This window comes from Phragmites australis, chromosome 10, assembly GCF_958298935.1.
Source record: "Phragmites australis chromosome 10, lpPhrAust1.1, whole genome shotgun sequence".
NCBI classification, from domain to species: domain Eukaryota; kingdom Viridiplantae; phylum Streptophyta; class Magnoliopsida; order Poales; family Poaceae; genus Phragmites; species Phragmites australis.
In genome coordinates, this window is record NC_084930.1 from 9,423,888 (window position 1) to 9,448,100 (window position 24,213).

The 24,213-nt window shown below is 45.1% G+C and overlaps 3 protein-coding genes across 3 annotated transcripts; 1 reads left to right on the forward strand and 2 right to left on the reverse strand.

The window, feature by feature from the left end:
- Positions 1-1,323: 1,323 nt before the first annotated feature.
- LOC133883505 (aldehyde dehydrogenase family 2 member C4-like) lies at positions 1,324-7,583 on the reverse strand. Its single transcript, XM_062322854.1, has 9 exons — positions 7,345-7,583; positions 3,494-3,636; positions 3,018-3,401; positions 2,862-2,951; positions 2,577-2,750; positions 2,338-2,478; positions 2,077-2,214; positions 1,928-1,989; positions 1,324-1,820 (listed from the first exon to the last, which is right to left on the reverse strand). Exons 1-9 carry the CDS (start codon positions 7,472-7,474, stop codon positions 1,547-1,549), a joined length of 1,536 nt encoding a protein of 511 aa, XP_062178838.1. The 5' UTR covers positions 7,475-7,583; the 3' UTR covers positions 1,324-1,546.
- Positions 7,584-11,351: 3,768 nt separating this feature from the next.
- Positions 11,352-13,884, forward strand: LOC133883529 (two-on-two hemoglobin-3-like). Its single transcript, XM_062322877.1, has 4 exons — positions 11,352-11,614; positions 11,727-11,857; positions 13,350-13,494; positions 13,587-13,884. The coding sequence occupies exons 1-4, from the start codon at positions 11,472-11,474 to the stop codon at positions 13,681-13,683; spliced, it is 516 nt and encodes a 171-aa protein (XP_062178861.1). The 5' UTR covers positions 11,352-11,471; the 3' UTR covers positions 13,684-13,884.
- Positions 13,885-15,927: 2,043 nt separating this feature from the next.
- Positions 15,928-17,816, reverse strand: LOC133883214 (UDP-glycosyltransferase 89A2-like). The gene has a single exon (XM_062322452.1). It carries the CDS (start codon positions 17,631-17,633, stop codon positions 16,116-16,118), a length of 1,518 nt encoding a protein of 505 aa, XP_062178436.1. The 5' UTR covers positions 17,634-17,816; the 3' UTR covers positions 15,928-16,115.
- Between the last annotated feature and the right edge of the window lie 6,397 nt (positions 17,817-24,213).

Genomic DNA, 24,213 nt, shown 5'->3' on the forward strand with positions numbered 1-24,213 from the left:
ACTGGAGTGTCAGCCAAAGGCAACCGGAAGGCGGAATACCAGTCCAGTGCCCAAATTGCAGCATGATGGCAACGGGCGTGAGCAAATGACGCAGCAAGGAGTTAATGTAGCCCCATCACCATTGCTTAAATTCTTCCATTTGGAACATTGTTTTATCATGATCTGAATTGAAACGTAAAAATTACAGTTTACAACAGATGCTCGATTAGCAGCACACGCGCCCGTGTATGTCCAATCCAGTTGTGTGTACCGGTCAGCGCATCATCATCCAGAACCACTTGCCATTGCAAGTAGAAGCTTTTTCCTTAGGTGGTAGCAAGAAGAAGCTGGTAGCGCACACTTCACTTCTTCATGCTAAACGCGTCGAGGCAGAAAAGACACTTTTACGGTAACAATTTGAAATCAATCAAAACGAAGCTCAGAGAATGGGAATATGTAATTAGGAGTGGCACTGTGGCGGCCCTTGATTCAGAGGCCAGGCAAGGGGAAATGTATTACCTCCGTTTTAGTTTATTGTCCTAGATTTTTACTATGAAAAATTTGCAAATATTAAAAGTATATTATACTAATGGAGTATATTTCACAACGAATCTAATAATATAAAAGTTTTAGATATCTATAAATTTCTTATAAAAAAATAAAAGATTAAAGTTGGTACAGTAAATGTTTATTTCTCATATTTGATATCCATTCATCTGTTAATTTTTTACTTTATAATTTTTTTCCAAGTACTTTATAACACAATTTTTAACACAAATAAATGGTCTGACAAAACGGACGCATCGAATTATGAATTTGTCACTTTGGCCAGGCCAGTTATAGGAGTGCTAACTAGTCTTTTTTTCCTGAAGGGAGTGCTGACTAGTCTTTTTTTTAAAGGGAAATAGTGCTGACTAGTCACTAGTGGTAGGGCATGTTGGACCGGCTGTGTCGGACTGGGCCGTCTTCGCCGGGCCGGACCACCGATTGTATGTTGACGGTTGTAGACTTCTTATGAGCACTTGGTGCCCTGCCATTCCCCCTCTTTTAAAAAATAGTTCGAATGCAGAAATTTCACAAGAATGTTTATGGTTCAATTCTCACAAAATATTAAAAAAACACGGTCCAGGCATGACCTAATTTTTGCCAAGTTGCTTTGTGGACACTTGTCGGATCCCACTGCCAAGTTGATTTGTATCTGGCCTGGTTAATGAATATGGTTGTCCTCTTTATTCATGAAGGATCAAATAGTAGTTTTGCTCAAAACAAATTTTTTGGTGACGTATTCGTCGATAGAGAGACACATACGGTGACTTTATTTAAGCTCTACATCGATACATATGATAATATAAGTGTACATGTGTCAAGTTATACTGATATTTTAAAAAAATATTTTGCATGACGCACCAGCTTATTGTTACCCCGATCAACAGCGAACAATAGTGTGTACATCATTTACTCCTTTGGTTCTTTCACCTCCCTGGTTACCACAGTACCACGTAACAACTAGCAACAGCCACCGTTTGTGTACACGCGTCGCGAGTCGTACGTGAAAGGCTCCACATGATCACATCCAGGGCGAGCCACGGAGCGGGGTGACGACGGACTTGACGGCGAGGTACTTGTCGAGCGCGTGCATGCCCTCGTCCTTGCCGAACCCGCTCATCTTGCGCCCGCCGAAGGGGCAGTCGCTGCCCATGGCGAAGTAGCAGTTCACCCACACCACCCCGGCGCGGACCGACCTCACCACCCGGTTCGCCACGTCCAGGTCCCTCGTCACCACCCCCGCGGCCAGCCCGTACCTCGTGTCGTTCGCCCTCTCGATCGCCTCCTCCACCGTCCTGCATGCGCGCACAGAAAAATATGTGGTTTTTCTCGTCATCGCCATGGATTTTCTCGTCGCCAAGATCGAGCGATCAGAGTGAGGTGGATAGGATGGATATGTTACTTGAACTTCATGAGGCACATGACGGGTCCGAAGATCTCCTCCTTCGCTATGATCATGTCCTCCTGTGTCGAAAGGTTCTCTTCCATGCATGTCAGATGTTATACATAGTGCGTAGTAGTCATGCGTAGCTGCTGTTTATTTGTGTGTACCTTTACGTCGGTGAAAATTGTGGGTTCAATGTAGTAACCTCTCTGACCACAGGGCTTTCCTCCTGTCAGAACAGTAGCCCCTTCTCTCTTGCCCTGGTCAATGTAGCCGAGCACCCTCTCATACTGAGCCTTGTCCACCTGCGCACAAGAACAGCCTTGGTTTCTGATTTAAAATCACAGCATAAATTACGGAAACAGCAGCATGATTGTTGCTCGGCAATGGCGTGACGTTGCATGCATGGTGACACTAGGTTTATTAACCTGAGGGCCCTGCCTGACACGAGGATCGTTGAGCGGGTCTCCCACGACCCAGCTCTTCATGCTCTCTGCTAACTTTTTCTCGAATCGATCGTAGATGCTCTCCTGCACGTAGACGCGGCTCGCGGCGACGCAGGCTTCTCCCTGCGAATTCGACAGCGCGAACGATGTTCATGCGCTCAGTTGCTCAAGCTCACAGACCACGTATATATGGCTGTGTTGTACTAAAATGAAACGCTCGCCTTGTTGAAGAGGTTTGCGCTGACGGCGAGCTCGACGGCCATGTCAACGTCAGCGTCGTCAAAGATGATGAGCGGGGACTTGCCGCCGAGCTCCAGGGACACGGGCTTCAGGTTGCTTCTCGCGGAGGCCTCCATTATGAGGCGTCCGACCTCTGTGGATCCAGTGAAACTGACCTGGAACATGTAGGAAGACCATTCTCATTGGTTGCAAGAAATTACTTTTTGATCAGAGTTTTTAAGAAGTACAGGGATGAGATTGCTTGCTGCTCATTTGAGTTTAGTTACCATGTCAACCTCCATGTGAGACGCGATTGCAGCTCCTGCTGTCGGACCGAAGCCTGCGACGACATTGATCACCCCATCTGGGATTCCTGCCTGCACGCCACAACTCGAAGCTAAGGAAAATGATGGAAAAACGATGCAACTTGCTTGTCATCTCACCTTCTTGGCTAGGTGGGCGAGGTACAGGGCGCTGAGCGGCGTCTGCTCGGCTGGCTTGACGACCATGGTGCAGCCGGCGGCCAGCGCCGGGGCCACCTTGATGGCGAACATGGTGGACGGGAAGTTCCAGGGGATGATCAGCCCGGCGACGCCAAGGGGCTCGCGCAGGGTGTACCCCTGGAACTGTCCATGCATCTTGAGCGTCTCGCCGTGGATCTTGTCGGCCGCGCCGGCGAAGTAGCGCAGGCTGCCCGCGGCGTTGGAGATGTCGATCGCCTTGGTGACGGCTGGCTGCTTGCCGGCGTCCAGACTCTCGAGCACGGCCAGCTCGTTCGCGTGCTGCTCCACCAGGTCGGCGAACCTCGTCATGATCCGCCCCCGATCCTGCCATGTTCCGAAGAAGCTTTCACTTTTCGACTCGCAGATCGTTCTGCAGGCGCAAGTGATAAAAGCGTGCAGCGTTAAAGAAATCGTACAGATCCAGACATGCGTGGCCATTCGCCGTGATCAAAGGCATTCCTTGCCGCCCTGACCGCCAAGTCGACGTCCTCCTTGTCGCCTTCAGCGACGCTGGCTATGACGTCTCCTGTGCGCGGATCCCTTGTCTTGAAAGTCCGGCCTGAACAAGAAGAAACTTGCAGCATGAGGATTCAGTAATGACCAGATAGGCTGATAAAACGTGGGCTAATAGAAACATTTAGCAATGTCTTTCTCACCAAATCAACTAATGTCCGTACAACTAAGTACGAGATTGCCAGCAAACTAGTACGATTAAGATTTATTGATTATATACGATTTTTTTACTACTACCTCACAAATTTTTTACCGTAGTAATTTTGATCTTGTGTTTTTTCTATAAAAATTTACAAATACTTAAAAGATATACAATACTAACAAAATATATTTTACAATGATTCTAGTGATATGAAATTTTAGATACTTATAAACTTTTTATAAAAAACATCAATTAAAATTGCTTCAGTAAAAATGGTGACAAATAAAAAAAACAGAGGTAGTATCATGTACCTTTTTCTTAAATACAAATTGGATGCATACACGTAATCATGTATACAAACACATATGGATACATCCTAACATACATCTAAACAAGATTAAAAGTATAATTTAATATAGTGCACATGCACTTTAACCACTTAATACATCCACATTGCTCTAAAATCCTAACCAACTATGCTAAGCTCAGTTCGCTACCATCATGTATCTTTACAAGCGCAAAATATAGACTTCTGTCTTAGCTATATGATGATTTTTCTGAAATTTTGAATGCTAGGGGAGAGCTGGGACTTGGGTTGGCCCTTTTTCTGGCGGCCCACACCCACAGTGATCCTGCACTGCACAAATCAAAGCATGGCTTAAAGATGGTCAACTGGACTGTGCCTATTGGACTGGTCCGAGGTATGACATTGTAGGCACGGCCCAGACACAAAGGTAGACGGGCCATGCCTGGGCCGACACCTCGGCACGGTGGGCCGGCATGGGCATGGCACATCTCGCCCCGCACCGACCGCCTGCCTCCGCGCTACCCGTCTCCGCATCGTGCTGCTCGCCTCCCCGCCCGCCCCCGCCTCCACCTCCGCCTCCGCCTCGCGCCGCTCGCCTCCCCGCCCCTGCCCTCACCGCTCCGCATGCCCCTACCTCCGCCTCGCGCCGCCCGCCTCCCCGCCCCGGCCGCCCTCGCTGCGCCGCCTGCCCCCACCTCAGCCTCGCGCCACTCGCCTCCCGCCCAGCGGCCCGACACGGCCCATCGTGCCGCAACCATGCCCGAATCGACCCGACACGGTACTGTGCTTCACAGTGCGTGCCATGGGCCGAGGGCGCGGCACGCGGGCCAACACAGCACATCCCATTACAGTATATAGGCCTATCAGGCCGTGCCGTAGCCGAGCCGTACCAAGCCGGGCCCGTACCGCGTTGGCACGATTGGCCCATTTGACCATCTTTAGCATGGCTGCTGTTTTAGGCTGGGCCTGAGTGCAGCCGATACTCAGGTCTACCTAGGTGAATAAACTGTGCTCATTCATCCGATCTGCACCATGCCACGTAAATATTAGTTTGCTAGCTAATAACTTTGTCTCACATGATAACATCTCGATGAAACAACACCGAACCATCAATCATAAGAATATTACGGCCGGGCTGCAGATCCTTTTCTTCCTGTCATTTTGCGTTTGGTAGATGCAGAAAAGGATACCAAATGATCTATATTTTTTCTACGAGAAAGCTCTGTGCAGGGCTACAGGCCAAGCAAACTACCAGACATAGGGTCGGCTTTCAGAAGGGAGAGAGAGGGAGAGAGTCTAGTGGTCATGTCATGCACAGCGCACATTGGGAACTTTACAGAATTGTCACGTGAAACAGCTCATTTCATACAAGATACGAAAAATATTATCGTGTTCCCGATGGGGATTAATTTAGATGCTCTCCATAAGGAGAGGACACCAAGAAAGGCCATAAATGGAGATGGTTATCATGCAAGAAATTTTACACCTGAATTATTCAAGTTTCTATGTTGAAACAACCAAGGACCCCAATTCTAGGCCAGGCTTCCTACAAATGGAGTATACTGCGAGAGAACACACACAGCTAGACCATGTTTGGAGCGTAGGAATTTCGAAGGATCCAATGAAAAGAGTGCTACCAAATTACCAAAGGGGCCAGAGCGAGAGTGTACGTTTCTCCTATTACAAAATTCCAAACTATGCATTTTTTTCGAAGAGTCTTCAGAAAGTGCAGAAAATTCCTACAATTCACTAAAAAAATTAAATTAATCTAATTTATAAAAAAATCAGATCCAAAATTTTTACAACTGCACAATTTAATTGAAAGAAAAACCAAAAAAATACAAACAACTAGACGACTTGGATCAAGCTGACCCAACAACAGCGCATGGCGCATGGGGCAGAACATAGCCCTACTAACCGACGGTAGCAGTCCAAACTATGCAATGCCAGCAGTCCAAGAGTAGTTCTGGTACGCATTGTTTGCATCTCACCCATGCGTGCTCGTACCATCACGAGCAAGAGCCATGCGCATGCGTCAGAGCACAGGACGCGAGCCAGGTCACGGACATCACATATGCAAACGTACCGGCGCCTGACACGCGAGAGTGGGCAAGGAGGTGAAGCCCTGTAGATCCCTTCAGGGTTTCCTTGTCCTCCTGCTCAGTATGGAGACGTGCCAGCGGTCGAAGGAATAGTAACTCTTTTGCTATTCTTTAAAACAGTTTCCCTGGACTACAGGCGACTGAAAATTGCAATCTGTACACTCGATGGCCGCCGGCTTAGCTTCACGGAGGGGGAGAGATTCGCCGTGCTACACTTGAATTATTCAAGTTTCTAGGCTTTAAGGCTTTCAGCGTTTTAACGATTTTTTATGAGTTTTTTTATAAAGTGATTTTTAAAGTTATTTTCTCCTAGATGGAATTCTTTCCTCTCCCTTTATGAATATATTTAAAAAACTGTTAGAGATAAAGAAAAATAAAAAGAATGAAAAAGAAGAAATGGAAGAACGAAATGAAGACGAACATTTCTAAGGGTTGCCCAGCCGGGGCGGCAAGATGTCCTGGCGGTGGCAACGGCGGTGGACAGGACAGTGCTGGGGACACCTCCGGTCAGGTGGCGGCGGACAACCAATGTGCACAGTCGGGGTTTCGGAGCGAAATCGGCGCCTCGACACTGTCGAGTTAGCGCGGGCGAGTGGCGACGACGGATCCAGCGGGCTTACGCAGCTGGAGACAGGACGAGAGAGAGAAAACACGAAGAGAGGAGAACAGCGGGAGGATGAAGATGGCTCCTTTCAGTACTTTCAGTCGACCATCAGCTCGCACCTCCTTTTTTAATTGGCAGATCCCCTGAATTTGGCGCCTTTTTTTTACTGAACTATGTCAGGCTATTTTAGGACTCCAACTAGCGTGGATAAATCCAAGTGCCGATCAGCAAGACTGCACGTTTTGTGCAGGAAATTGATACGATTTGGCTTTGAAAAACCAGGGATATTAGCTGGCGAACATGTCATGTCCCTGAGCAACAGTGAACATGCGGCTGAAAGCCTGAAACCCAGAGTGTGCCATCGTACCCTGCCTATAATTTACTACAGCTTTACTACTGTCACGACTCACGAGCGAGCTTACAAACAGAAAAACCCCGTGCTACTTAATTAGCAAGTAGTAATCGAATCGTATAGCTGCCAGGAGATTCATGGAGTAATCACTTGAGCCATTCTTGAGATGAGGCTGCACGACAGGAACAAGGAAAGAACAAATTGAACGGCAGAACAGGAGGAAGAAGCAAGATACATATACATGCACCTGAGACGGCGTCGACGAAGCGGCCGCTGATGAAGAGCTTGGTGAACCTGATCTCCGGCATCTCGAAGATCCCCCCGCCGCTCTCCCCATTCCGCTCCTTGGGGTCCCCGCCATTGCGCTCGCTCTCCATGGCTGGCTGACCTGCGCTGCGCCTGTGTCGAGTCTCGACCCCTTCCCTCCCTGTCTCTCTCTCTGCCCCGGCAACGTGTTCTTCTGGCGTGTGAGGACTGAGGAGGTGCTGCACTGCAGAGGGGAGGAGAGGGGAGCAGGCGAGCGAGGGGGTCGTCAGGTTTCTTCTAAGGCGTAGAACTTCCCTTATCTAAACTTTTTTTAAGTGTTTTTTAAAAATGATTATATAGCTAAAACTGAATTTTTAATAAACTCTATAGATAAAATGATTTTATAGGGGAATTGAATAAGGAAAGCTGATTTTTTTAGTTTTCGGCATCTAGTTTATTTTAAGAAATTATTTTAACAGAATCATTTTAAAAATTAAAAACTGTAAAATATCATTTGACAGAGCTTTTCTTAATTTTACTCTAGTAGATCTGAAAGTTATGCCGAACAGGCCATAAGAAGCCACCATACCACCCACCTATTTGCTTGCCCACATATCAATCTTGTCAATTTGGTGTGGTTGTACACGTCGGATGGTCCGACACTCTGAAGATGATGCACGCCGGAGCATTTTCAGAGAAAGGAGAAAATGCACAACACATCGGATAGTCCGATGATAAGTAGATGTGCATACCAGAGTATTTTGTGCAGAGAAGAAGTGGCTCAGTTTGGCTTAAAGTATACATGCCAGATGGCTCGACAATGGAGCTAGTGAACATGTTGGAGCATCCGGTGTTTACATTGAGTTTGAGTGGGGATCCAACGGCTAGTTCGTGGAGAGTGTACATGTCGGATAATCCGATGAGTACAATCTGTTTACACCAGATCATCCAGCGTATATAGAAAATTTGAGCCGTTCGGACAATTGTTAGTTTGCGGGGTTGATGTTATAAATACCCCCACTCGGGCATTTGAAGGTGTGGTAGTATACTGGAGTCTAGAGAAGCTCATAGACACTTAAGAAGATATACAAACCATCAAAGTGCTACAAGTGAACATCCAAGATATTTAAGCACATGATTTAGAAACTGATTGGTGCTAATAGGTATAGAGAGAGTTGTTGTTAGGTGTTACTGCCTAGCGAGAGGATCAAGAAGTGATCCTATATTGTACTGAGTGGTATATAGACACCTTGAAGTTTTAGTGATTCGCTGACACCATTAGCCTTGGTAGCTCATACTTGTTGACCCTCCGACTTGGTGTTAAGCGGTGGCAAAACTCTTGTATAGGGACACAGAGATCCTCGCCTTGGTGGCTTAAGCTCTGAAGTGAAGTCAATGGTAAATGACTGGAAGAGAGGTATATGATGAGACCTTTCCTTGGTGGCTTGGTGGCTTTACCCACTTGAGGCTTTGGTGGCCCAAGGGTCATGATCGGGTGCCGTTCGGGAGCTACAGTCTAAGTGGTTGCTCCAACGTGGACTCTTTCTTGCTCCAGCAGCTACATAAAGGAGGGGGTGAGATGATATTTATACCAAACTCCTAAAAACTAGCTATTATAATATTTTTTTTCTGACCAAGAGTATCTGGATCAATCCGGAGTCTCCGGGTAAACTAAAAAGGCCCAAACTGAGACCTCAACTCGGAACCTCGCCTGGAGTATCCAGAACCTGGAGTATCCGGATAAACCAAAAAGACCTTAATAGACCACTCAGTTCGGAATCTCACCCAAAGACTCTAGACAACCCGAAGTATCCAAGTTCAGCACAGCTAATCCTTTAAAAATGACGATAACTTTTGATCTCGAAGTTCGATTTTGACGATTTTGGACTCTATGGAAAGCTTATTCAAAGGGCTACACATACCAACTGAATTCATGACCTCAAACATATTGGATCTAACTAGGAACACTCTGAAATCTAATTCGGACACTTCCATACTTTCTACACTTGGCTCCTAAAGCTAACTCTTACTTTGGCTTGGTTAGAAAACTCTTGAGCACTGAGAAATAACAATTAGCTCTACGTTGCATCCCTCTTAATAGTGCGACATACCTATACTCAATTACAAAGATAAAACTTGTTTGAACCAATTTGAGCATTTGACTACCTTCAAGTACCGCTTCTTTCATTCAAACTTTGAGGGTTGTTGACTTTCATATATTATTTACTCCATCTCTTCTTGATTCTTCATATGATTGATGTGAATCACTCATAGCTTCCCATGGCCTCACATATTTCATTGGCACAAAACCTTCACTTGCTCTTCACCACCGCCTTAGTTCTTCGGTGCTAAGCCATTTGTTTGTCCTTCACCACTAGATGGTCCATCGCAACCAAGTCTTGATTGTCCTTCACCGTCTTGATGTAGAAAACCACTTTGTAATCGATATATTCAAGGATTTCACTTTATCAAATATAGAGTACACTCTTGTTCTTCACTTTTGGCATATATAATTTCAATTCAACTTATGCCTTCTTATAGATCATATCCTTAACTCACTCTCAAGTACAAAAGTATATGGGTTAGTCCATAAAACTTAATTGATAATTTCATATCTTTAGTTACTTGATCTCCACAAGTAACTTAGCCTTCATCCTTCAAGATTTTTCTTTGAGTTTTTCCTTCTTGTCATGAGCATCACTAAGATCTCAATTATTTTGATGCAATTCTTTGAACTCGTAGTATTTTTCAATGAATCAATGCTTCATTACTTATGCATTTTCTATGAAATAGCCTAATAACAATTCTCAACATAAATGTTAGTCCATAGATATTGTCATTGACTTACCCGAACATCAGTTAGAGCTCATTCATTTTGATGCATATCTCTTCTCCATGCATCACCTATGGAATAACTTTTTAACAATTATCACCACCATTGTTAATCCATAGGTATTATTATTAATTACTAAAACCATACATAAGGACTAGATACACTTTCAATTCTCAATTCACAAAACATTCGACCACTATATTTCTCAATTGACAACATTCGGTCACTCATTCGTAATTAAAAAAAAAAATCCCAAAACAAATATTCAGACATGGACACAATGTTTCTGTAAGCAGAATTGATGCTTATACTGATGCTTTAGGCCGTTGTCACGTCTGATGCAAATGCTAAATGTTGCTGCTGCATCTGAAACCCGGCGCCTGAAGCTGCTACATATGCAGGCCGCGTCCTCCTGCGTTGGATCGGGCTCGAGGGCACGATGGCTCACGACAGTGTAGGCTCAATAGATCAATGGCGATGGTCGGCGGTACGATGCTCGGCTGACCTCCTACGGTGGCATGGCACTTGTGTGGCGGCTCATGGCGGTGCGGGCTCGGTGGCATGATGCTCCCAAGACCTCTAACAGTAGGGCGGGATCGATGCCGCAGCTCAAATCCGGTCTTCCCGACCTTGAGCCTCTTCCTTATCTAGATCCCGATCCCTTGCAGACTCAGCGCCGAAGCAGACCCAACATCCCTCCCATGCCCGTGGCCTGTAGCCTAGCTCGGGTCTAAGGTTGAGCCGACGCGGTGGCGCACGAGCTGGGCCGGGGTGGGCACAAAGATCTTGCCGGGGGATGAGGGGGTATCCGCCAGGCTCGTGCTTGGGATCGGGGCCGAAGAGGGGTCTCGGAAGCGGTCTTGAGGTAATCAGACTGCGGAGCTTGTTGAAGATGCCGCGGAGCACGAATTTACCGAAGGAGAGGCGTGGATTCCATCTCTCTCCGGGCGAGCGAGCTAGCAGAGCCAGCGAACCCGCGGCGTCTTGGAGCCTTTTTTTGCCTCGGCTCCGACTGGGCCGAACCGAGCCACGTTGTTGGGCCGACGCTTGTGCTGTTCGGAGGAGCGCGATAGCTGGAGCCGTTCGATCGGCGTCGGACGTCGCTCCCGCGTTGACGTCCGTCTGACGTAAAAACGACTAGTAGATGAACCGGTTCCACTTCCACCGCGCACGCCTGTGTTTCTGTTCCCAGCTAAGCCAAGTCAACGCAACGCAGCACGCCAGCACCGCATCCGCAACCAAGCGCTGCGCTGCGGTGGGTCACGGGTCGGTGAGGGGCACCGGACGCCAACGGGATGCAGTCGCTGCAGGACAAGGCGTCGGAGTGGAGCGGCGTGGCGGCCGGCGACGCCTTCGCCATCGACGACGTCAACGTCTTCGAGGCGCTCGGCGGCACCCCGCAGCCCTTCGTCGACCTCTCCACCAACTTCTACACCAGGTCCGTCCGTCCCTCGGGTTCCTTCTCCTTGGCTCCTCCCCTCTGCTTTGATCCGATCTAGGTTTTTCTCTTGCCCGATCGCTTATTCTGATTCCATGGCTGCGGTTAATAGGGTTTACGAGGACGAGGAGGCGTGGTTCCGGGAGATATTCGCGGGGTCGAGGAAGGAGGACGCCATCCGGAACCAGTATGAGTTCCTCATCCAGCGCATGGGCGGCCCCCCGCTCTTCTCCGAGAGGAGAGGTAACTAATAAGAGTACCTTGCAACTCTTCGTCTCTGAACTGTGAGACTCCATGTGTGATTCACTGGTTCAGGGCATGTGGTGATTACTGTCTTTTCGATGAGCACATCAACCTGAGTTGGGTAAAGGAGGAAATGGTCAAATGGGGGATGATTCATCTTTTGTGACGTTGGCTCGATTTTGGGGGAAGTTTTACTTTGGGCTGTTCTTTCTGCAGAGTGCAGATTCTGCACTTCTCATTATACAGATTGGTTGCATTGAGTCATATATGGATGTCCTACTGCTAGTATGTAAGTAGAAATGCTCAATGGTCCTAAATAGCTTTCACGTCTAGAATGAAATGAAATTGATATGAAGAAGTATTCCTTGCTAAGCCTAGCCGTTTAGGTGATAAAGCAGAGTATGTAATTCTGCTCTTTATATCTACATTCTCCATAAGATTGTCCCATTCGCAACTCCGTTGCTTAGCCAGCACTCCTTGACCGCAGTATTGCTTCTGGTGATTTTATTCTTTCACCATAGTTGTCACTAAATTTGTTGGAGTGGTTCATGCCTGGGAGCACGCGGCAATGATCTAGTGCTCTGTTCAGTGGTCAACTGGCTGTCTACTGATCTAATGATCTTTTCGTTTGTTAACTCGTACGGGGAGTTTAGATTAATTTCAGTTTTGGTTTGGCTTTCTCATTTTCTCCTAAAGGATGGCAAGAGAGTTGCCGATTTTATATTACAAGGAATAAAGGAGGAAACAAAAGTTCGAAAAAGCCATACAAAAGGCTGGCTATCAGCCTCCAGCTCCTACAAAAGTTTATGCCCTCATGCCCCACTCCCTTAAGAGAGGATGCAGAAAAGAAAACAAGCGACAACTCTCGGTGGGCACTACTCGAGAGAAGGCTAAACAAAAGGGGGACTACGCCCAAGATAGGGTGAATGCGAGTCTCTGCTGGTCGATATCCTCCTTTACCCTTAGAGCGACTTGTATAGTTGAGAGCTCCGCATTTTGGAAGGTTCTATTTCTTTCTTTCTAGATATTCCACCAAAAGTATATAACCAAGCCATCAAACTCCTTTCGGTGTTGACTGTTGATCTTCTTCCTTGCTTTGTGCCACCATTTCTTGATCGTGGAAAGTTCACTGTGGTCCGGCAGGTGTGGAATGCGAAGCCACGTGGTGATCTCTTTTCACACTTCCTTTGTGAATGTACAGTTTTTGCACAAATGTGTCGGCGTTTTGTTTTCTGCTCGGCATAGTTTGCAAGTCTGATCGTGTGGCTTGTTTTTTTATTCCAGATGACTGGCTTTGTCCTATGACGAGACACACCTGCTTCATTGATAGTATATAAGTTAAAAATTCCCCATCAAGGATGATTTTGTATTTTGTAGCCGCTAATAGACTCAACAAATTTCGTTTCACCATCTCCTGCTATTGTATTTCCCTTTGTTCTGAATCTGGACTCGTAAGATCTCATTGTCTGGTTTTTTTCTAATTTTCTTGTAGGACATCCTGCCCTTATAGGACGTCATCGATCATTCCCCGTTACTCACCAAGCTGCAGAGAGATGGTTACACCACATGCAGCAAGCGTTGGATACTACTGCAAGCATAGATGCAGAGACAAAAACAAAAATGATGAACTTTTTTAGGTTTGCACTACGATTTAATTCTCGCTGGCTTGTAGGTATCGATATATTACCCAATTAAACAGTACTGTATTAAGATTGTTTTCTTTCTCCAGGCACACTGCGTACTTCCTCGTTGCTGGCAATGAGATGACAAGGCAAGTCCAGGGAGTAACCTGCAAACATGCAACTAGTAAGCCAGCTGAGAAATGATTCAAGCTTTGAGCTAGTAACCGTGACATCTGAATAAGAATCATACGGGCCTTTATACCCCGTGCCATCACAGAACCCCAATGTACAATGGTGTCTAAACAATATAGACATTAAAAAAAAATTTGCACTGACTCTTCTAAGGCTTGTAGCCACTCTTGAGCAGAGAGCAAACTTAACGGATAAATCTAGCTTATTTTGATATGTTTACCTGCTCCGACTCTTATGCTCCAGAGTTGTGTCTGTTTCTGTTCAAACGGACCATTCTTTGGAGTAAGTACGGGTTTACATGTAAGCGTGTTTCTTTCGATGGAACTTTCAGGCGGTTATTAGTCGGGCGAAAACCGCTTTTGTTACCTTTCTTATCTGATGAAGCAACTAAAACTTACCATAATGGAGCAATTAGTGTCATCACATTTTCATCGGTTGGTGTTACTATGGTCGCATGAAAAAAAAGAAAGAGCTATCACAATTCACATGGGATCCGTCTAGAGTGAAGCAGACGGTGAGGCTTGTTGCCGCAGTGCTCACAGCACGTCGTTACTGTGAACTGAAAAAATTGTACATCCACAAACCATCCATATCAACAGCACCCACCCATCAGCAGCTCCGCGGGCCATTTACACCGACTAGCACCAACAAACGTAGTACAACGTGATATCAATAAATATTATAATAGGAGCCAAAAATCTTCTATTATAATATTTATTGATTTTCAACTTTTATTATAAATATTTCTTGATTTCATATGTGCAATTCCCAGTGAAGATTACAGTCATGGAGACAAAAAAACATGATTTACTGGTAAAACAAAAAAAAAATGGAACCATAGACCAATAGGTTTTAAATCAATCAAGGATATAACAATAAAAAAGTAAAAAAACATATTAATTGAAGAAGGATGCCTATTGTATATGTTGTTCACGCATATATTAAAATCGTAGCATAGCTGTGATATTTAACCACTTTTACCAATCCTACATGGAATAAACACTCATCTGAAATTTAATTGAAATGAAATATGAAAATTGCTATTGAAAAATACAATAGTCGGAAATTAAACAAGTGCATATCATACTAGTCAATGATTCTATACCTGAAATGTGAAAACAACTCATGATGATATCTTATGCCATGTTCTAACTAGGATCCTGCACTATCTTTCATAGACACATCGCATTTTCCAATTGTAATCTTCTAGAGAAACAAGAAAAAAAAAATGAAAGCTTCTGATCCATGGCCACATAAATATAACATAGCAAATAATGAACTTTTTTTGTCACATAGATTGTGTTTGGCATATGGACTCGACATTATGGCATTTCAAAGAACAAGAGATGTAGATGAGCGTCCATGAAAGTTGGAAATCAGATGGTAGAACGGATTCCTCACCTCACACCATGGGGTGTAGGTGCCAGCCAACACATGATTGCGGCATGGGACGGCTATGGATGCGTGACGGTAATATGAGATGATCATGGCCCTTCAAAGGTGGCACATGTTGAGTGAAGTAGGAGATCAACATAGGTGCATATGTGAGGAGGTAACAAGAGAATTATGACGTGTGGAAAAGATTTATGGAACGAGGGTTTCCAAATTGATCATGACTAATAGATTAGGCCAGTATTTTAGAAGAAGATTAATTGATTTGGACGATATTATGGAAGGGGATTATTTGATTTGGGTAGCATTTTGGAAGGGGGTTAATTGATTTTGACAGTATTTTGGAAGGAGATTAATTGATTATTGGATAGAGATAGTTGTTGTCACATGTTTTATCTGGTTCTGCTTTTATTGCTAGAAGCCAGAAGTTAGAAGGTAGAACAAACGGCTTCTAGAGAAGTGGTTTCTGAAGAAGTTAGAAGTCTGTTTATGAGAAAAATGAACTAAAACTAAAAAGCTCACTGAGAGATGCTTTTTGCTGAAAAATAAAAAATTTATTGTAGAAACCAATAGTTTATTTTCAAAAGTAGTTTTTCAGACAAACCAAAAGCACAACTTTTTAAAAAAATTTAAAAGCAGAAGTCCAAACAAACATGCCATAAGCAAAAAGCATAAAACTGCGAACGGTTCTCAGTCTGGGTGGCTTAGGCTTCAGAGCATCACCGGTGAAGCCCAGGTTCGAGGCCGTGGTGGGGCGTGGGTGGCAACGCCCCACCCACCCGTGTATGAATTTTGAGTGTACACAGGTGTCGCACTAGGGGTTGCGTGCGTGTTTATGTGTGCGTGTTTATGTATGTATGTAATTTCTAAAAAAAGTAAGAAGCATAAAACTGATATAGAGTATAGACCCCTCATGCCATAGTAAAACTGTTTATAGTAAAAGCCATGCAAAAGTCCTACTAAATTCTAGCGTTTTCTAAACATTGCCCCTAAAAATGACAACGACAAGTGCTGGCATTTGCGCCCCTTCCTCCCCATTTTTTTTAATTCTCTCAGGTGCATTTTGTACCTTTCCCTACGACACCATCGTAGGTCCTCTGTAGCTCCTCCACTAGCTTCTGCAACGCCACGGATGAAGTTCCTCCGACGCTGACGGCTGACATAGCTGCTTGCTGCGCCGAGGCAGCCCTTACCCGCATTCTCTGCCCAGCCTCGCTTTCAGCGTCCATTAGCTTCCGGACCTTCTCCTCCACCTCGGCCCTCCCGACGACATCCGTGGTAGCCTCCCCGCCAATCCTGACGCCGGAGCCGACGATGTTCGCGACGTGCCTTGCGTTCAGATGTTGCTCAGCTATCATCGGCCACGCTAGCACAGGCTTCCCCGCGGCGAGGCTCTCCATCACGGAGTTCCACCCACAGTGGCTCATGAACCCTCCCACTGACTTGTGGGCCAGAACACTTCTCTGCGGGACCCATCCACGGACGATCAGGCCGTTAGGCCCCACGTCCACTGGCGGTGACCATGTGTCAGACCGGACGGCCCAGAGGAAGGGGTGGCCGGACTGCACCAGTCCGCGCGCGAGCTCGTCGAGCTGCGCGTCCGTGACGTGGGCCTGCGTGCCGAACGAAACGTAGACCACGGACCCCGGCCGCGCCGCCCTCTCGTCGAGCCACGAGAGACATCCCTCGGGGTCTCGCTCCTCCTCGCCGTCACCGGCGGCGAGGAACAGCGGGCCCACGAGCCAGGCGCGGGCTCCCGGCTGGTAAAACGACTCCAAGGGAGGCACGTAGTCCTTGTCCAGCGCGGCGAAGCTGTTGACAAGGACGCCCCAGCTGCGCACGTCCGAGTCGCCGATTTCGTCCACGAAGAACCGTGTCACCGGGTTGTCGGGGTTGGCCCTCTTCGCCACCCCGTACGGGACCTCCTCAGCCGTGACCACCACGTGTTCCGGCATACCGGGCACGTGGAACAGGGCGCCGGGCTCGACGCCGGCCGGCGGGCTCGCGCTGAGCGCCTTGCAGATCGCCGAGGAGAAGCAGGACATGCCGTTGAAAACGATGCGGCGGACGCCGGCGTCGCTCGCGACGCGGTGCGTGAACCCGAGGAAGAAGTCGGAGACGAGCGCGAGCGGCGGGGACGGGAGCGACGCCAGGAAGTCGGCGAAGGGCTCCCGCAGGAGCGCCGTGGCGCTCAAGAACGTCAGGTGCAGGGACGGGCACGGGACGGCGTCGGTGGACTCGACGCCCACTGGCAGCGGTGGGAGCGACGGGAACGGGAAAACGACGAGGTCCACCGACGCGGGTAGGCGGCTGCGGGCGAAGGCCACGTTGCCCGGGGTGGTGACGAGGGTCACGCGGAGGTTCCTGTGGTGCACCGAGAGGGCCGTGGCGAAGTGGAACAGCGGGAGCATGTGGCCTTTCGCCATGAACGGGAAGATGACGACGTGGTCGCGGCCTGACTCTGGCGCGCCGTTGCCGGTGGCGCCGTTCGCAGCATGGTTAGGTGCGGTGGCGCCGTTCGCTGCATGGTTGGCTTCGGTGGCGCCGTTGGTAGCGGTGACGACGGCCATGGAAAATTTGCAGTGTGCCGTTGTGGTTGGGTGCTGCAGAGTTTATTGTTGGGGGGATTTTACGATCTGCTATTTATTCTTGAGGCGATTGGTTTCTTTTCGTATATATCTTCAAGTCGGTTTGATGTTTGTTGAGATCGGATTCATCTCTATCTCTTGGAATATTCTAATGCATGCATGTGACGCACCCATATTGTTGATATATACTACTACGGTTGCATGGCAGCTTGTGGATAGACATCGTATTTTTTTCCAAGTTTCTTTCAGTCGAGTTTTGGGTTAGGTTGGATGAAGCGAACACCAGTTGTTCAGAACTTCAGGTCATCTCTATATATCTCCCGGAATTTCTAATGCGCGTGACACATCATTCCTGATATTTTATGGTTGCTTAGCTTCTTGTGGCTGCCATTTTTTTTTCTCGTGTTCATTTTTGCTCACTAAATTAGCGGGGACATCTTAAATCTCGAGTCTAGTTGTGTGATGCATATTAGGTTATGCTAGCCCATCAACCCGTGTGGCTAGAAATATATATTTTTTAAAATATGGATAATAGAATTTTATGAAATGTTTATGATTTAGGATTTAGAGATGACTGATATGTGTATATTGATCACGTTTCCTAACTACGTTCCTCTACTGAATCGGTGTCTTGCGTAAAGTTATTTTTCTTTTTTTTCTCACATTATAATATTCGTTAATATGTGTGGTCATCCATGGTATAATTGAGAAAGACCTAAATTAATGTTTAGATGAAAAATATATTGAACATTGCAAGACAGTACCACTTTGGGTTAATTTTATTACAGTGGATTTCACAAAACTATACTAAGATCGTAAAACCTATCATAGAACCACACTTTTAAAATCAACTTCGCAAAACTGCACTTTTGTGTCGCAAAATTACATTTTTAAAAATCAATTTCATATAACTACACTTTTTCTTGCATTATGTATCGTAAAGCTATACTTCTACTAACATGTTGTATCATAAAACTACACTGTCATAAGTGTAGTTTTTTAAAAAGGAATGATAATATAAATGTAGTTTTGTCATATAGATTTTTAAAATGTATAGTTTTATGATACAAAATGATAATAAAAGTGTAGTTTTATAAATTTTTTATTAAAAGTGTGGTTCTATGATACATAAGGACAAGAAAAATGTAGTTGCGTGAAATAGTTTAGTGAAAATGTAGTTTTGCGATAGTTTTTACGATCGTAATGTAGTTTTGTGCAACTTACTTATTTTGTAATAATGGTATATGTGGCCAATTTTTTTAATTAAAATTCATGTTTTCCATTAACTAGTGTGCACGGCTAAATCACCGGGCACCGCAATAGTTACAAAAGTTAGAAAGCCATCTATCCATAAGATAGCATCACTCTCTCCCCGCCGGCAGCAGCTAAAGCACGCGCTACATTATTAAAAGTCCTTGGACTAAAACAAACACGATAATTAACAAATGAAGGGGAAGTAGACTCTTGGTTTCCTTGGGCACAGCACCAATTGAGGACGGATTACACACTAAACTTCTCACCGCTGTTTTTAGAACCTGGCAATCGGTCTGAAATATCACCCTCGTCATGCCCAGTCTTGCTACCTCTTGTGAAGCCTGAAGAAAAGCTACTGCTTCTGCATGCAAAGCATCAGAGACATGGTAAATATATCTTATTGCAGCAGCAGACACACTACTAAAAAATAGTCATCAATGCTAGCTAAAACGTCATCAATGATAGTTTTTGATCTGACACTAATTATTCGATATTGATAGTCACGGACTATATGAACCGGAGTGATAATAAATATCAGTGTTGATCTATAACAAGGAACCGACACTGATGATCAGACTATCAATATCGGTCCATAACAAGGAACCAATATTGATACTTAGACTATCAATACCGATTTGTGATACAAGCCGACACTGATAGTCTCCATATTAGTGCTGGTTTTTTGTCATGAGCCAGCACTGATGGCCCCTCCCCCTGTACAAAATCTAATTATTGCCGACAATAGCACAAATAATATCACATACATCACATACAACAAGATAAACATACATTCAAGTTTTACATGCACATATAATCATCTCAGTACATATAATATCACACACATACATAATTCATTCACATCTCATCTCATTCATGCATAAGTAACCATGTTATTTCACATGTCATTGACTAGAGATCATAACTAATACAAGTTTGTAACAAAAGTTCACAGTTAACAAAAGTATGCAACAAAAGAGTAAGAAGCGATGCTATTTAATTATTTTTATTAACTGAGGACCCTGAACTATGCTTTTTTTGCTTTTTGAAGAATCAGGTAACGAACCCCACAGGCTAGATGAAGGGACGACATCCGAGTAGCACCATTTGAAAACATGAAATTGACCGGACTTTGGAATGATTTTATCATTGATGAACTCACAGGGTTGTTCTTAAAGTGCGTTGATTCTCTACGGCATGAGGATATCTGTTTTCAGCTCAAGGTCCTATAATTACCAGAATTGAAGAAATCAATCTATTTGAACACGAGTAGGAACTGAAAATTAATTATCAATATGTATACCACTTACCTCATCATTGATAATGATACTATAATTATTTTTGATGAATCCATGCATGAAGTCACATGCATGAAGTCACATACATAGTAGCTACATAAATTGTTGTCATGGGTCTGAAGCCTACAAGGAAAGTTGGTTACTATTTTCCATTCCTTCCGGTACGGAAAGTGACGTCCATTTCTCTTTATGTAGCGCACATACATCCAGTACATGTGTAATTATTAATTGAAACTAGATTTAGATTCAATCAATTCAAAGTTTACTAAAGCATTAATAAAATGATTAGTTTATCTTTCTAGCAAGTCTATGACTGATTGGTATTCGGCTAGTGGATTTCTTCTTGCGTTAAGGACAAAGATACTGCTAAAGTCAGTCTGGATGACAAAGAGGGCCTAGTTAAAATTGCACATATGTCTAATTAGTCATAAGTCCTAATGTTGTGATGGTAAAAAAAAAGTAGAACAAATATGGAGGAAAACACGTACCTAAAGTTGTAAGGTAAAAATATGTATCTCTTTAATTGGTACATGAGAATAAAATCAAGTGCATAGTCCTCGGTTTCTTGTGGCTTGGTGGTGACCATCGTCTGATTTATTTTCATTGGGTCAAGGAGTCCTACTTCAGTGATGCCCTTTAGATTGGATGTATGTGTCTCCATTCTACACATGCAAGAAGTTAAGACATTCAGTCTAATAGTACAAGAATATATACTGTGAATTATACATATAAGACACTTATAGAGTCTACAAACTTATGAGTTGAACGCCGATGGTGTCTTGCTGGTACAATTGATACATTTCGTCGAAATGAATCTAGTCTTCGTCGGTCACGTGGACGAAATCACTATGATTGTATTTGAACGCAAACATTTGTCTACCGGCCTTCGACTATTGAATGTACCATGCATGGAATCTCTGCATTTGGGTTGTTAGCTCCGACAGGGACTCGACTAGTGGTTCTCCAAGCTTAAATTGCCATCTACTTATTGTTTTTCAACCTTGAACTCGTCATCAAGTGCTTCTTTTGTCATTCCGGCATCAATTATAAAGTTTCTTTCTAATTCTTTCTGTTGTTCTAGCGCTCTTTGTTTTTCTACCTTTCTCGCACGACGCCTTCCTCAACTTTTTTTACCCATGATTTTAGCGGTGGGTCCACAGGTCTAGCCAAATTCTGAAGAAACTTGGCGACCATTGCTGGATCGATAGCACTCTTCTCTAACTTAGTTCATTTGAAGTGTGTAGTGATATTAGCGTTCACTTCCCTTCTGATTTCCTCATCAGTTTTATCATATGGCAGAGGAGATGCCGACTACTTAAATGCTGCCTACCGCTTCTTAGTTGTTGCTCACTGCTATGACGAAGTCGATTTTTGAGGTGACATCGACTTTTGAGATTGTGCAGGTGCTATCGGCTTTTTAAGCGAGATAGGTGGTGGCGGCGAAGGGGTTGTAGATCTTCTGGGTAGCTGTGGAGGCGACAACGGATGAGGTGGAGATCTTCTGGGTGGCTGTGAAGACGACAACGGAGGAGGCGGAGATCTTCTGGGTGAGTCCATGATCCCGAATTGGATCCAGACTCATATGTGTCTTTGCCAAACAATATGTCACACTTACACCACAGGACGTAATGGCCTTTATTTTTTGAGAGCCTTGTTTGCCCTACCTCTCCAGGGTAGTCTAGCTTGCTTTTACAGTACGCATGTATTACACTATCCATCTGTACCTTGGCGTATCCTTGTGGTATCGGACGACCGTTGAAGAGAGTCACTTCCACCTATTGCTCAGCTAGACCCCTAGCCACCGTGGTGGGAACACCCAAGGTGAGTACGACAATCTTGCATGGTGTGCTTTCTATTATGTCGTCCACGAGGTGATGGATTAAGACATCTCCTAGAAGCCCCATAGACGTGCAGCTGCCCCAAGGACCATCAGGGCTCATCAACAAAGAATTATCTGTGACGACTAACTGCTCCTACCTCGCTTGCTACATAGTTGCTTCTATTTTGGAGTTTGTCATCCATCTCTCCTCTGCAAGTTCTTCTTTTAGAGTGGCCATCATTTTTGACATATTTTCTTTTCTTCATTTCTTGTAAGTGTCATCGTTTTGTTCGAATCTGACCTTCCAAGGCTTCAAACCCTTACCTCGTGTGCGACCAGTATACTCCTTATTTTTCAGTGCCAAGGTTAGCTCGTTGTTCTCCCTACCTACCTGAAAAGAGCCATGGGAACACTGGACATGGGCATCTCTAATCTATTGCGTGATTTCCAATTCTTGTTCACTTTCGAAGCATAAGTTTCTATCAATCGCAAGAGTCACCCCTCTCCCATACAAGTAGTTATTCACTCATGGAATCCACTCAGCCGTCACATGTGTGACAACGCTTTTAGTTACTTCTTCTTCCATCTTCTCCCACTTGTCAAGTTTCCTAACGTACCCGCGCGAGCCGGTTCTGTGGAGGTATATGTTCTTCTTGGAGTTGGCCTTGTTTGCTTCACTTATCTTTTTTGCTTCCTTCGAATACATGTACTTCACAAAATCATTCCAAAAATCTTTCACCATCGGTTAATCATCCCATTCCAGTGTTCAACACTTCAAGTGATAACCTATGTACAATTTACCCTTAAAATTCTTTAAAATTCTACTCATTATGACTATGGCCTGATGCTTCGCTATGGCCATGTTGCATCCTTTAGGGTACTCGAACTTTTGCGACCAAGTTGCCCCACATAAAATCCTTGTTGATATCAGGAACCACCCATTTATCACCTAAGAAACAAAGTTGAAATGTGTCTTGATTTATATGTGATGAGCGATTGACAATATTATTATTCTGGCTTGTTAATTTGTGGATTGCCGAGTATGTATATGTGTTGCAATTATGATCATGGCTAACCAAAGTTGAAGAGAGAGATGGAGTTGGCATGTTTGTCTCCAAGTCTCAGAAAATTGCATACGCCGGATGGTCTGGCGCTGGACAATTTGTACAAGCCGGATGATCTAGCGCACAGGAAGACTTCACGCTGGAGCATTTCAGCTCAAAAGCAAAAGTTTAAGTACACATCGGATGATTTGGTGATGGGCAAATATACATGCTGGAGCATTTCTTACAGAGAAGTTGCAAGTCGGCTCTGGTAGACTTAAACTCATCGGATGGTCCGGCAATAGAGAGCAATGCACGTTGGACTATTTCTTGCAGAAAGGTTGTAGAATAGTGGTCTGGTGAAAATGAACACACCGGATGGTCTGGCGATGGGATGAAGTGTACGCCGGAGCATTTCTTGCAGAGAGGTTGTAAGATGGACGGTCTGCTGGATTGAACACGTCGGATGATCTGGTGCTGAGGAGGTGACAACGCCAGAACATCCGGTGTTCATGTTTTCTGAGATTTTGTTTTCTGCTAACTTGAGATATAGTTGAAGATATGTGTTTGCTTGTCTCGTGTTGTGCAGGTGATTGATACAACTTGGTGGCCAACGGCTGGATGATGAGGGCCAGGAGGGGTGCTTGGTTCCGAACGATCAAGGATGCTGGGTGGAGTCAAGGATGGTCCTAGCTGTGCATATGGAGATCAAGAGAAGCATGAGAAGGTGAATGAAGACGATGTGTTGACAAAGTCTAGCGAAAGGGATGCCGATGCAAGTGACAAGGCGGTTCGAGGGATCGGGAGCGGAAGAGACCTGCCGACTGTCAAGATCGCAAGGTGGAGTACACGTGTCGATATTAGGATGCTTGCTTGAGGTGAAAGCATTGGCAATGTACACGTGTCGACATCGGGATGCTTGTTTGAGGTGAAAGCAAGTGTCTTTGAGAAGCGTACGTGGCGGTTTCGCGGTTTGGTCTCAAAATATTGGAAGGATGGGTGCACATGGCATCATCGCGAAGTTTGTGTCGAGACAAAGCTAAGTCATGAAGAAGCCACGGCCATCCGATAAACGGAGTGAAAAATAGACCAAAATACCCCGGTGGTATGTAGGAGATCATTGAAAGGGGGTGGTATTTTGGGAACAATGA